The sequence below is a fragment of the Mastigoproctus giganteus genome, chromosome 1, assembly GCF_048544385.1.
Source record: "Mastigoproctus giganteus isolate SK-2022 chromosome 1, ASM4854438v1, whole genome shotgun sequence".
Taxonomy (NCBI): domain Eukaryota; kingdom Metazoa; phylum Arthropoda; class Arachnida; order Uropygi; family Thelyphonidae; genus Mastigoproctus; species Mastigoproctus giganteus.
The window spans coordinates 94084791-94099311 of NC_143575.1; the positions used below are offsets into that span (position 1 = coordinate 94084791).

At 37.7% G+C, this 14521-nt stretch overlaps 1 protein-coding gene across 1 annotated transcript; it reads right to left on the reverse strand.

Annotated features, from left to right (window-relative positions):
• Positions 1-243: 243 nt before the first annotated feature.
• LOC150090998 (uncharacterized) lies at positions 244-2027 on the reverse strand. The gene is made up of 3 exons (XM_090381022.1): positions 1980-2027; positions 1457-1625; positions 244-747 (listed from the first exon to the last, which is right to left on the reverse strand). The coding sequence occupies exons 1-3, from the start codon at positions 1992-1994 to the stop codon at positions 425-427; spliced, it is 507 nt and encodes a 168-aa protein (XP_090237148.1). The 5' UTR covers positions 1995-2027; the 3' UTR covers positions 244-424.
• Positions 2028-14521: the final 12494 nt, after the last annotated feature.

The window sequence follows — 14521 nt, forward strand, 5'->3', positions numbered from 1 at the left end:
CGTCACCAGTAGACAACACTAATGTTACTTATTCTCGGCGGAGAATAAGTGACATTACCAAGTTTCCAGCCTTGTTGGTCTTTTGTCAGCGGGCGAGTAGGTAACCTGGTGTTGCAATAGTGACAATGAAATTATGAAGTATTAAATAAAATTACATTAAAATTTTAAAAAAATATATATAAAATTATATCGACAATTACGTAAACTGTACATTTACTCGTTGATTGAATGATACGACGTACAGAACATAAGTAAAGTTTTAATTTTAAAGTTTTTTAAATACAGTTTTCATTATGTCACAAATAAAAATGTGATATTATATTCCATTACTGGGGTTATTTATTACAGCGGGCGAACTGCTTTTTTTGTTTTAAAAAAACAAGCATGCTACAAATTTAGTATTTGGTTCAAAGTAATGATACAATCACGTCAGTACACCTGCTCCTGTCGTTTCTGACGAAGTGCATACACCATTCACACAGTTCAGGCCAACCCGGCAGGTATAGAGAAAACCTTGTTGTTGTTCACATCCAGAACCACGTCCACGACCACGACCACGACCACCACCACGGCCTCTTCCTCTACCTACCTGTCGTCGACCACGTAAACGTTGACCACCACGACGACCAGGCCTTGTTTCTCTGTCATCGTCATCATTGTCATCGTCATCATCATCACCATCATTATCATCATCATCCTCTTCTCCTCCTCTTGAGAGACGAGTTTCATTACACATTCCTCCCTCACCTGAAAATAAACAACGAAATCACTCACCGACAATAGAATTCTAAGTATTATTTGAAAGCAGTAGAAAGATCTCAATTGAACATAACGTTTGTACAATGATTATGCAAACATAGTCAGTCGCTGATTCCCCGAATCTGCAATACACGGGAATGAACGTTATTACGGCTCCATTCCAACTATCAAGTCGAGCATTTCGGACATTCTTTGACTATACTGATCATGATCTGTAGTACTCTATCCAAGTGTTATAATTGATTAAGTACCATCGCGCAGAAGACTGTTTTTCCATACTGTGTGCTGCAAATGTAGCGTATTTTAACTCAAATTATGATTCGAGTGAATGAAGGTTGGGAGCTCATTGATACAGAATAAATTTCTTCTTTAATTCGTTTTCATCACTCCAAGAAATTGCACTTTATTAAGAACTGTATTGTAAAAAAGGTTTGGCAATCGTAATGGGGTCTTTCGTCTCTGACCTTCGCCTCCCAGTTATCTACGAGGGCACCTCGTAGATAACTGGGAGGGTCAGAGACGAGGAGTTAAGAAAATGAAATCGATTTTATGGTTTCGAATAAGTGATTGTCAATATGGAATAAGTGATTGTCAATAATGGATTGTCAATTTCGAATAAGTGATTGTCAATAAGTGATTCGAATATGGATGTCACGAATAAGTGATAAGACGTTAGAGGAGAAAAGCGAATAGCTACCTGACGTTATGTTGCAAATGCAACCACCAGATCTTCTAATTAAGATCCCCCCAGCAGCAATACAAGTATTGTTATCTATGGTGCAGTTTCTTGCTTCATTTCGGCCTGGTCTTCTCTGGCTGTCCACCATATAAAACAACAACACCACTGCCAAAAACAAGGAAGAAATCTGCAATAACAAAGAACAGTTAACAACTGAATATGCTATTAATGAATAATAACTTTATAATTATTATTTTATGAGGAATTATCAGCATGGTGATTATTCCTTTTTAAAGTAAACAAAAATGGAATTTAAAACCTGAGACAAAATTAAAAAGTGCTAAGTCCTTCATTCTCTGACAGGTTTCTGACACAGAACTAAACAAACAAGCGATAACTGGCAAACCCACTATACAGTCACAGAGTGCAGCTGTTTAAATATAACATTCTAGGGCCCATATTATTCGACGAGGAACACTATATAGCCTTCATGAAGGCTACTTCATTCGCCTTAATAATAAAAAATAGAGAAGGTACTTACGATGACTTTAGCCATAACTGCAAATTTCGCTGGCTTCTTTGCTGATTTATTGAGATTCAACAACAGTTTGCGGTCATTTATAAGAGAATAACAGGAAACGGTGAATGACGAATCTGTGAATCACTCTATTATGATGTATTTAATGTATATGAGAATATTCCAAGTGAGAATAAATGCGTCATTGGGAGCTATGATAATAAATAAATGAGTCACCAGCAAATATCCCAATCGCACCTGTGATATTGAGAAATAATATTTTGGAATAAAATGAGTCAGACGGTACATCACGTTAGGTACTTGTGTGGTAAATTAAAATCAATAAATTGAACTTCATTTTGACTTCATTTGTTTCGTCGCAATCACTTCTGGGTTGAAGTGGCTTTAACTTTTTTTTTTTCTTAATTTTTCACACCCTGACCGAGTTAACAGGTTTCGAGTGAGGGCTGCATGGTTTCCTCTGCAAAAATTCGGCTTTTTAATCTAGCAAAACAGACAAACCGACCATAGAATGCGCTCGCACTTCATAACCTTAGTTACTTCAACACACACACTAAATTAATTTGATTATCAGTTCGCGTGCTCTGTTATTCGAGTTTCATGGTCGATAGGGTAATTATTAACTTTAAACACCATTAAAATTTCACATGTAGATAAAGTTTAATTATACAATTATGGTATCTGTACGCTTTTTGCGCATAGCTTATTATTAAAATCAGTTTATTAAACAACCAATAAATGTAGTATGCTTGTTGTTAATTATTTATGATTAGTATTTAGTATTTAATGCTTTGTTTTCACGAATTTTACACTAATGTTATCATATATAGGTTGCCTTTCCATGCCTAGTGGCATAGCATTTTGTGGAAGGCGCCACCGTTGGTTTCCCGCATCTGTGCCATATTACTTTGTGAAGGAGAACAGTACAGAGTGGTGTTATGTTCTTTTGTTGTGTCTCTGGACGGTTGGCAGCAACAACAAACAACAAACTATTATTTTTAGGCCACCCGAATAATGAAATTCATCTCCGTGCTGTGTGTGTGTGTCTTAAGTCTGTTAACTGCGTGTGTTCTATGGTCTATTTGTCTGTTTTTCTGGACGAAAACCCCCATTTTCTGGGGAGGAACCTTACTATCTACGCCTGAGACCGACTAACTCAGCCGCGGAGTGAAAAAGTCCCATTAAAGTTCCTCGCGTCATCAACGGGATTCGAACCCAGGCCTTTTCCACCTGGTGTGGGGAGGACGGTGACGATACCACTGTGCTACCCGGGCAGACGATGGTTGGCCATACGGCTCCCTAATGGGACCACGAGTTGCCCACAACTACCACTGAGGTGAGGCAGGCTGCCCATCATACTCTGGCTGGCCTTCGCTAGGGTCGCCTGAGTTTCCTGCCGGAGATCAAGTTAAAAAAATGAAAGGTAAAGTGACCAGATCTGTGTAGTGTCCTTAGAATTATTGAGAACTCCTCCTGCGCATGTGGTGAAATAGAAGACTGGAACCATCTAGTATATACCTGTCAACACTATGAGGCCCTCCGCAGCATCCTGTTTACTCGGATACAAGAAAACCCTCAAGGAAATGAACACTTATTCATCACAGAAGAAAACTACTACGAGTTTACCAAGTTTTCACGAATCCTCTTCACAAGACGGACTACCAAATTCCCAGCACCCAATAGAAACACTCCACACATCTGATACTAACCTATCTTAAGGATAGGATTAAGTGGCCTTCGGGCCACCTGATTCTACAGTGGAAAGTTACACGCAGCTCTCTTGCTGTGTCCTATTTATCCTCCTCCCCCGGGTTCTCTTTTCACCTGATGGCGCTTATTGCTCCATTGATAATCTGGAGGATGCCTTTGCCTACATCCTTCATATTTTTAGCTATACCCTCCTTTCTTGCATACACTCTGTACTTCCCCGACTCTACCTTTTTTGTCTCCGTCCAGGAAGCTCCGGCGACCCTGGCAGAGAGACAAGCCACAGATAATGGGCAGCCTGGCTACCTCCTAGCGTTGTGTCCGGGCAACGTGGAGTCCCACCAGGGGCCTGCGGCCAAATGCCAGGACACATAACAGAACCCAACATAATACGAGGTCTTCAACACGCAACACTTTTCTGGCATTTACAGTGTACTGTATTTCTTCACAGCGTACCTATGGCACAGATGCGGGAAACCACAGGTGACGCCTGACCCGAATACTATGCACACTATGTCCTTAAATTTCGCCAAGAAATGGAGCTTTAGTAATGTTATTTATTCACCGGTAGCTCAGTTGACATAATCACCGCCCTCCCACACGGGATGGAAAAGACCCGGATTCGAATCCTGTGAATGACGCGAGGAATTGTTTTTTTTTTCTTTCTTTCACAACGTGTGGTTGAGTTAGTCGGTCTGAGGTGGGCATTGCGTGGTTTTTCGTTTGGCAAACAAGCAAATTGACATAATATAATGACGTCACTGCAGCCCTCATGGATAGCACAGTTGGTACAATCGCCGTCATAGGGGAAAAAGACCCGAGTTCGAGTCTCGTCGATGACAAGGAATTTTTGTGGGTCTTTTTCACAACGTGGTCGAGTTAGTCGATCTCAGGCGAATGTAGCGTGGCTTTGCTCCCAGAAACTTGTTTTTTTCGTCCAGCAAACAGAAAATAAACTACAGAACACACACACACACACACACACATACACAGCTTACCGATGCTCACTACGATCACTGTTAATTTACCTGTGTGGAAGAGTTCGATTCGAATCGTGTGCACGTGAGGAACCTTTATAATGTTCTGTTTATAGTCCGAGACAGCCATATAATGCCAGAGTAGTTTAAGATAAAGAATGCAAGAACATTATCGTATTTAGGGATAATATGGGCTTGAACCCTGGCCAACTCAAACACTTGTACTGTACTCGCGCGATAACCACTCAGCTACGTTAGGCCTAAATACCTTAACCAAATTAGCTTCTTTTGAGCGAGGGCTGCATGGTAATCTCTCAGAAAATCGGGGTTTTTATTCCACAAAAACACAGTAAACCGACAATAGAATAAACATGGTTTATAGAAATAATATACGCACGCCTCATGGCCTCACTGTATTGTACGAAAAAAACTACTGGATATGTGATAATGCCTGACAAAAACACTTCAACCCTAAGTATAAATAGGTTTACATTTATGTAGTTAAGCAACGTGTAAAATTTCTACAGGGTTATGCAAATGCCAAAGCGAATCCTAAAAATGATTGTCGCTATCTTGGTCTACTGGCCATGTTCTCAGTTGATCTGACCTGTTTTTAGAGTACGTGTAGAATTGTGTTCTGAAAGTCGTTTATTTGCTTTGGGACTTTCAACCTCTTCCTTGATGGAGGTGGGGGGGGGGGTGTCTGTGTTATCGTATAAGCAAAGATCTACAAGTAAGCTTATCAGTTCAAACGATTTGTTGTTGTGGTGGGCGAATGGCTTAAAAATAAGATATAATCGCCCCCCCCCCCAGCAAATAGCAATGCAAAATAGAGGGAGTTTCCTGATTCGCTCCGCTCTGTTGCAGAGAGCTTTGTGATCCAGGTGCAAAGTGCCCAGACTAATAGGGAAACCATCGATGCGGGGGTTTCCTGTTGCCTTTCCTGCTTATTTGTCTGGTTTAGCGTATGTTCACACGCAGATTTGCATGTTGTGCGGGCTGAAAAAACTCTCCAGCTAACCCAGCCCTGATTTAAGAAATTCCTTGTCTTCGATTGAACTGCAGTCCTCCGTAGTAGCTGAATCGTGCTGATCAAGCTGTTATGAAGTATCATTCTAGAACCATTTATTTTTCTGATTCTCTTGCTAGAATAATCTTCCATTTGTAAACATGTCCAATATTCTTATTCAAAGACAATTTTAGACTACTCTTTAACGTGCTCCCTCCCCTCCTCGAAATTTATATCATAGCTAAATTCGAATAGTGCAATTGCTACTTCGAATGTTGACGAAATTTCAATTTTGGAGGGATGCTTTTGTTAGACACTTGTTCCGTGTGTTGAAACACTTGCACTGTAGACCCTGAGGATAAATATATTTTTTAAACTTTCCTTTCAGAATAAATTGGATTTTAAAATCCAATTTATTCTGAATAAATTGAAATGTTTCTTCACATACATACGATAATAATTTGTTAGGATGAGCCTTTTTTGTTGATGAGCCCACTCAGTGTAATTTAATTTAAATTATGGTGCACACTTCTGGACAATATTCATATTAAATTACAATTTATATTGCTTATGTAACCACGCTACAGCTTTTACTGAATGGACTGTATCTAATGGAAGATTACATCTACAGCCATTTCGCCGTGTACAAATTATGGAGATGGTAATATTCCATACCAGTGGTTCCTAATCTTTCTCCTTTCACCAACCATTTGACATAATTCACGAGATGCCTGATTTTATTCTTTGAAGTTATTCCCAAAGGCTGGAATACTTAAATTAATTCGATTGTGCTCCTATTGTTTTTGGTTCGTTTCACTCAATAAACTCTTTCTGGGATATGGCAATTCAAAACCCGACTCAAGAGATATATGGATAGATTAGAAGAATATTCTGAGAGGACTGTACTATCTGTTAATAATGAAATACTTTTTAACACACATTTTTTTGTAAATTAGTATTGATTTACTGGGACATACAAGCGTGTCCACATTTGGCCACCTTATCAAATCTAAAATCAGTAGACGTAGGGTACTCATAAACCGCAAACGCTGCAAGGTTTGTAGGTGATGCACCAGGAAGCGGAGATAATTATAGTTGACATGTGCAGCACCGTTTATTAGGCTGTCGAGAAACGACAACGTATGTGTGCTGCTTGCGGACATTTTGAACACTTCTATAATGAATCCCATTTTTATACACCTAATGCTTTTGGTTCGTTTATTCAATAAAAGTTCTGAGGCACAAAATTCAGAGTGTATATTGACGATTTTGACTGGCCCTGTGTTATTCAAAGGTAACTAAAATGAGACAAGCACTGCAAGAATCAGGAAAATAGACGTTGTGACAAATCTAGTGACAAACGCAGCAGCTGCGACTTCCGCTGGCAGTAAGAATCGGTTCATTTAATCATCCCAACAGGTATATGTACGAAGGTCGCCTCAGACACAGACTGTCAGGGACCCAAGCTGTAAATTCAGTAGCTGGACCCCTCCTAGGCGTCTCATTCGCCTAAGGAAAATTCATTCCGTGTGCATCCATTTTTAAAAATAACAGCAGGTAAATATATTTTATAAATTTTTCATCCCACTTTGAAAACTTCGCCAGAAGGTCAATATAATTCCCATCAGGTCAGTGTTCAATTTTAGAGCCCTACTTCTTTTTATAAGTAACAACCAATATGGAGCCCACCAGTCTGTTGAGGGGGGGGGGGAGATTCACGAGCAGTTTCATCCATATTCCCCTCTTTTTTGCACGGCCCCCTGTTCACTACTAAAGGACACTACTACTGATACTAAAGGACAAACCTAGCACAACTCCGTTACCATTGTGAACCCTGCACAAAATGGTTGCCTATACTAAATGAATTTGCATTAATGAATCAAGCGATAAACGAAGCGTTTATTTTGCATTTTATCACACAAGTTTAAGTGTTACGCAAAATTATTTAAAATTAAATTAAATTAAATTTAAAATTACCTCTCTCTCTTTAATTTATACTTTGTATTAAAATATTAAGGTATGCATTTGAAAATATTGTCATTGGATAATTTTTTAGACTTTTAAAATCGAAATATGAAGTAGTGGACAGTGGTTTTTCAGAGAGAAGATCATTAATAATCCGGTTTTCTTTTTTAAATTCAAGTAACTGGGCCTAGAAGTCAGGAGCAGACCTTGATTCCCATTAGTAAAATTTTAAGTCTCTGGAATGATCCACCCCTCCCCCTCAAGTTGCGAATCTCGCAAGCACGTTTAAGAAATTCTCGACAAGGCAATAAAGGCTTGGAGGGATGGTGGTGAGGAGATACTCTTAGTCATAATACTAGGGCTAATACTATCAGTACAGTAATAATAATTGTAGGGTAGGTTGCGCCATCTACCGAAGAAAGCCAACATTATCAAAGGATTATTCGAAATTTTTATTGTCTGTTCTTATTAGCGACAGCAACGTTTTTTTTTTTGCTTCTTTTTTTGTGTTTTTTTTTTTTTTTTTTTTTTGTTTTTTCTTACATCTGTTTCATACTTAAGGAACTGTTCTTTTCTTTTTTAACTACAGGAAGGAAATACTTTCATGTATAAATGAACATTCGATATTAGCATATTCTACAATTTAACAAATTAGTTGATTAGCACTTATGTACGAAAAAAAAAAGAAGCAAGGAGGAAAGTAACCTAAAAATAGCATTTGTTTTTCAACATAATCCCTAACAAAATGTTTAATTTTGCTTTATTTTTAATTCTGCTTTAGTAAGTTAATTTAATTGTATCTCATATAACCTACTCCCCTCCACACCCGCTAGCTTTATCAGATTCTGGAAACTCGGTGCGTAAAAAGCTGTCTGTTGCTGACTTAATGTGTACTTAACCAGTGGAAAATTTCTCACTGTCAGTGGACCAAACCAATGGTGCAGATTAGTTTTCAATTTGTAGTCTCCATGGAGCTGAACCCGCTTATTATAGCGATGCTGCGATGAAGTTATCTATTTCGTCAAGGCCTGAAAAAATACACGGCTGGTATTCCATCTTCCTTTTATTTGCAATTTTTCCACCCCACACTTTGGTTTCTCAAAGTGTGGGGTACGTCCTCTTGGCAAACCAACTAATCCAGGTATGAAACTTATTTCAAAATTTGAGATTAAATGCATTTAAGTATGAACGTATATTAATTTATAAAACTATCATAGCTAAGTCAAATCTGTTTATCTGAAGGGGGACGTGAAATTTTTGAAATTTGAGGGGGGGCGCCAGGTATATAAGTTTGGGAACCTCTGGTCCAGACAAATGAAATTTAAGTTTTTTTTGAGAGGGGGGAGTGAAAGTGGCCAGATCTGTGAGTAAGGTGGGTGTAGCACCGATTCATTACTGATCCTGATGCACTTTATCATTCCAATTGCTGATGTGCGGGAGGACCTTTGTTTTACTGAAACAAGACATCTTTTATCAGCATTCTTTTGCTTTTAGACTTGATATCATATCATAATTAATATAACCGCTTAATATAGTATGCTGCTGTGCCAACCAATTGCGGCCTGTTGGAACATAGTCCACCTTTATTATTCGTTTAAACTCCGAAAAGAATTTGTGTCACACCTTTCCAGCCAACGGAACTGCCCTCTTTGGAGGCATTTCACTCGAATATTTCTTTTGTTTGGACCCAGGGTGATAACGATGAGCCTGGGTCCAAATGAGGTCCGAATGGAGGAATTTCTGAACCCCTTTCAATCGAGGCTGTGATTATTGGATCTCAGGCGGAGGAAATAGAGTTTCCTCCGCCCAAGATCGGAGGAACCAAAGCAAGAGAAGTCGCTTGGGGTAAGGACAGGGCGTACGTAGGATGATCAACAAGTTCCACTGCCACGACCATATGGCGTATTCAGTTGTAGGTGCTGGTGGTACCTTGAGTTGACATGCAACAGCGGTAATTCACGTCTTAGTAGCCATTTCTGCGAACTGAGGCCCTAAGTTATTTAAAAATTTGTGCAATACGAATGCAGCATTGACTACATCTCCGGGCCTTTTGAAAATTCGCGAGAAGAATGGCGGTCGCAGAAATCACTTGCCATTAAATTTATTTGTTGGGAGTGAACCAGGATGCTTACAGTTCATTGATGCACTGGAAGTATTGAATACTGTGGAATGTTCTTCCACTTATTGATAAAAACTCGCAATCGTTTTGTATTTGTGGAACTGCGTTTGTTTGTGGCTTAATTACTAATTCTCCTTGTACTTGTTTACTGTAATCATTGCTTCCCTAACCTCCATTTTTTTAAATTTTCATTGGCTAAAAGTTCTTCGCCGTGTAATATCTGCAAATGTTCCACCTCCCCCCATTCCATGTTTATGCTGCGTATTTATTTTATTTGTGTTTTTGCATATCTATATGTTGGAGCATGCGCTCTAGAGGAACGTTCTATACCTTTATTTCCAAATGCATGGATGCGAATTGTAAAATAAGTCATGGTTCAGAAAAGTGGAGAGTGAATAGCTGTGAACCTGCAATTGTATCGATGTAGTGCAGTCAATGTCAGTGTTTAAAGTGTTATTTGATCATTCGGGTCTTGAATTCGGTAATATGAAGTTGAAAGCTATTGAATGTGAGGACTAGTGTCAAAACAATTAAAAACGTTAATATTTTGCTGAAAGCGAATCATTAATTGATCGATTTTTTAATCGGACTCCAATAAAGGAAAAAACTCGAATTTGAACAAAGCACGCCATGATTGTCAAGAGGAGTGTCGCATTTAATAGTCAGCTACTACAGTTGAAACATAGATGAGTGTGCCACACATCGCGCTTTATTCAAATTCTGCCAAATTACGACTTCTCTAAGAATTGTTTGTTGATTAATTATGTCTGGAATTTTTTAAACTTTTTTCAAGGATATTTTTTCAAAGCTTGAGTGTTTTCTCATGGCCATTCGTTTTCTACATCGATGTGTACGTTTCGGTTTTGTTATTTTCATAATAGCTTCTGGGTTGTGTAAGTCTTTCAATTAAAAGACCTTTTTTTTTCAATTGGAACTCTTCGCTCAGCGAAATGGAAATGATTTCCTGCCTTCTGGATTTATCGGGTAGTTAGATGTTTTGATCTAATATGCTACCAGTTAATGCAAACACTTATCTGTTATTGTAGTAATGATTGAAGTTGGTTTTCAGTAAATATCAGGTTCTCAAAGTGTCCGCCTGAATTACCATTTCTATAATCGATTTCGTGCTACGTTTTTCTCATTGGTGAAACAAAGTTGGTTATTCAATCGTCAGTTTTCCCCTCTGAGTTAAATAATGTTTCGATACCATTCTTTGATGAATGGAATTTGTATTCATTTTTTAGAGTTTTGTGATCTCTCTTCTCTCATCTCATTATGTCTATTAGTTGGTCTTTGTCTTTTGTATTCTGCGTAATGTGCTCAAAGCTTGTTTTCTTCAGTTGCTTTCTGGGCCGTTAATTATTCTGTGTAATATGACAATGGGCAGATCCATGGGAAAACAGTGCTATAAATGCTTCCTTTCAGATTATTACAAACGAATGATGTGAATCTGCGTATAAACATTTTTTACGGATGCCTTCCCCATGCAGAATTGACACCTGCAACCGCCGTTACGGTTCGCTGCTTCGTGGAAAGAACACTTGAGTGGTATTCTTAAGATGTTAATGCATTAGTAAGACATTTATTGTGTAAAGAACTAGGCTGCTGTTAGTGTGCACCATGTTAGAAATGGACTTACAGGTTCTTTAGCTGCTTAGGTATGAGTTGACTATACATTCTGTTATTTGTGCGAATTTAACTACTATTAACAGCTCATATTCAGACGTCAATATGTGAATAACAATCTTCAGACTACAAGTATTAGTCCACAATTATTATTCTGCCCCAGAATCTTGTGTTGCCTGAAGATGTTTAAGACAGACTGGTATTCGTCATCGAACTTTGAATTTTTCTTTTGTGCTTCAAGAAATTACATATTTTATCCAGGTATTTTCTTTATATGGACATGTAACCTAGCTCGGCGTGTTTGAAGGGAACGGGCACGTTCATTTGTCTTAATAGTAAGGAACATTCCGAGACTGCCAGAAGTATCTTTAAAGAATTATTTTCAGGTATGTATTTTCGAAACTTGCCTTTACTACACAGTAAAGAAACCAATTCTCTGGAGATAATTAGTTTCTATTAATATAATTGAATACCAATTAATAACTAGAATTACAAACTAATTCTCTAGGGAGAATGGTTTTTATGTTACATATATTATATGCTACTTGCACTAAAGTTTTAGGACAGCCCTGTCTGGAATCGCGCCGAAGAATATTCAATTATATTAAAGAAATATTCTTTAATTGGAGCGGTTTCGAAAATAAGATGGAGCACCTGATAGGTTAGGGCCAACGTATAGATAATTAGCAACAGCTTGTCAGGTGTAAATTAAGTTAAATTTGTAGAGATTATCATGTCGGAGGTTTTGGTAAGCATTAAGATGTTTATCTTAATGTTGTGGATCGATCTTTCTTTTCATTCTCTTACAACCAGCAACTTTTCTTTATAAAATCGGAGAAGACTAACAGAATGCTACCATTTTTAGATATTAGGCTTCTCTATTTATATGGCATATTGGCATCTAAGTGGGGGTGACCAGTGAAAGTATGGTTTAATATATTTGAGGAATAATTGAACAGTATAGCAAGAAAATAAATCAGGATCCAAAGGCTCAGTCATGAATTCCTTTTTAGTCCTGGTCATACTAGGAGAGGCAAAGTTTTCTAGCCTATCATAGAAGGAAAATTGTGAAAACCCATTTGTTTTTCAATAGTCCCCGCTTAAGTCAACACACCTTCTAGCATTATCCAGTAGTTTTCATAACATGCTCAAATAAAACAAAGTTATTTTGATTGTCAATTATATTTTGAATGATATTCTTTCAATGTTTTCATGATGTGTCGGAACGATAAACGAAACTCGAGAATTTATTTGCGATCTTTTAACCCAGTATTAAATCCTCTTTCAAACCTAAACTGAAATATTTGATTAAATGCCGATCTCTTAATGCCGAAAACTTATTTTAAGTTTTCGGCATTAATAGATCACACGCATGTGAATGTGTTCTATCTCCAAACTGGGAAAATTTTTTAAAAGCAACCTCTCAATGAATTGGAACTATTGAAGGGTTCAGCACATTTTTATAGATATTCAAGAATTGTTTATTACATGTAAAATATGTATTTTTTTTAAAAAATATTTCTTCGCCCCGAATTTGCTATTACTTAATTTTGCAGGCGCTTGAAGGAATTCCTTTTTGAACGAGTAATTTAAGATCTTCAAGTCTCTTGATACACGTAATTTGACATCTCTGCAGTTGCTGGAATATTCCATTTTTATTATTTACTGTATGTGCAGCATACTATCAATAATCAGCAAGTGTTTCCTTTAATGATGACTCAATTTTGTAATTATTCACTCAATTTTTTTGCAGTATAACTGAGGTTTACAAACGTTATAGATCTCGTGATAGTGGTAAGGATGGCCATTAACACGGTTCAACCAGCTTAAAATTCCATACTCATGAATTTTTTGATGTTAATGAAAGAAGCAGGGGGAAAAATCGTCGAGGGAATCAGGAATGGCAAGTTTGTGATTGTTTACTCCAGTAATTTCCTGTCTTATCGCCCACATTGCTGATAGTTTTTGCGCGAGCACTTCGCCTTGGTGTTGGCGAAGTGCTTCTTGAAAGTGAGGCCTTCATCCCACGTAAGAACCAGATCATTGTGATGCAAGACCTTCTAGACCCTTGTATTGTCGATGTTGGTGAAAGAAATTTGAGCTGAATTGGTCGGGTTTATGGATAGGCCAATTTTATCGAGATATTTCTGCGGATTTTCGTCTTTAATATTTAGTTTTAATATTCGATCTCTTGCTTGGTATTACATCCTCTAAAGAATAAAATTCTTAAAGTTGGAACTATTAATAAAAATAACATCGAATTTTTAAGCAAATGCAATGGAGATTGCAAGGCAGTTTGTTCTGGAGCGCAACGTAGATTTTCCGTGCATTGTCCATGTGGAATTTCGCGTTTTAGTCCACAGGAGGGTGCGCAGAAAAATGGCACAGTGGGTGCTCTCCACATATGAACCATTAAGACCATTTATAGATAAACAGAAAGAAGGGAAATGTATGTCTAGTTGTCATCCTTATTTTCTTAGACACGAATGTGTTTTATATTTTACTGCTTTTAGTTATGAGTTTTGTACACTCAGGTTTTATCTCACATTAACTGTGTTGGATTTAACTTTTTAAAATCTATAAACCTGTACGGTCTCACTTAATGAAATTGAAAATAACTGAAATAAAATTAATCCATGCAGTTGAACTGATTGTATTCCCCAAGGTTCGCCTGATATACATAATCTGCTGCTGAATCTATTGCCATTGTTTTCAAAATGGGCAGTCAGCATTAGCATTAATGGTGAGGCAGAAGCCAGCACACAATTTTTTTTTATTTATTTTTAAGAAAAGACGATTTGATCATGGTCTGTTTGTCATTGAAAAGGCATTTGATACAGCATGAAATTAGTGCATACTTCTTGCACTTTGATTTTGGAATAATAGGACATCTCCCAAAACTTCTTTCAACAGCGTACTCCTTAAGCACGGGTATGGGCCACTCCTTTGCAAACCTTGTTATTCTTGAACTCCTTCGTTCAAGAATCACAAGGTTTAGTACCTTGCGCTACGCTGTTAGAAATAATAGTAAGCTCAGTTGACACAGCTTTATATGCTAATGATTTCAGTATCTCTTATTACTCCTAGATCATGCGTACTAAAGAGTATTAGTTGCAAGGTGCAATGAATAAGGTAGTTGCAG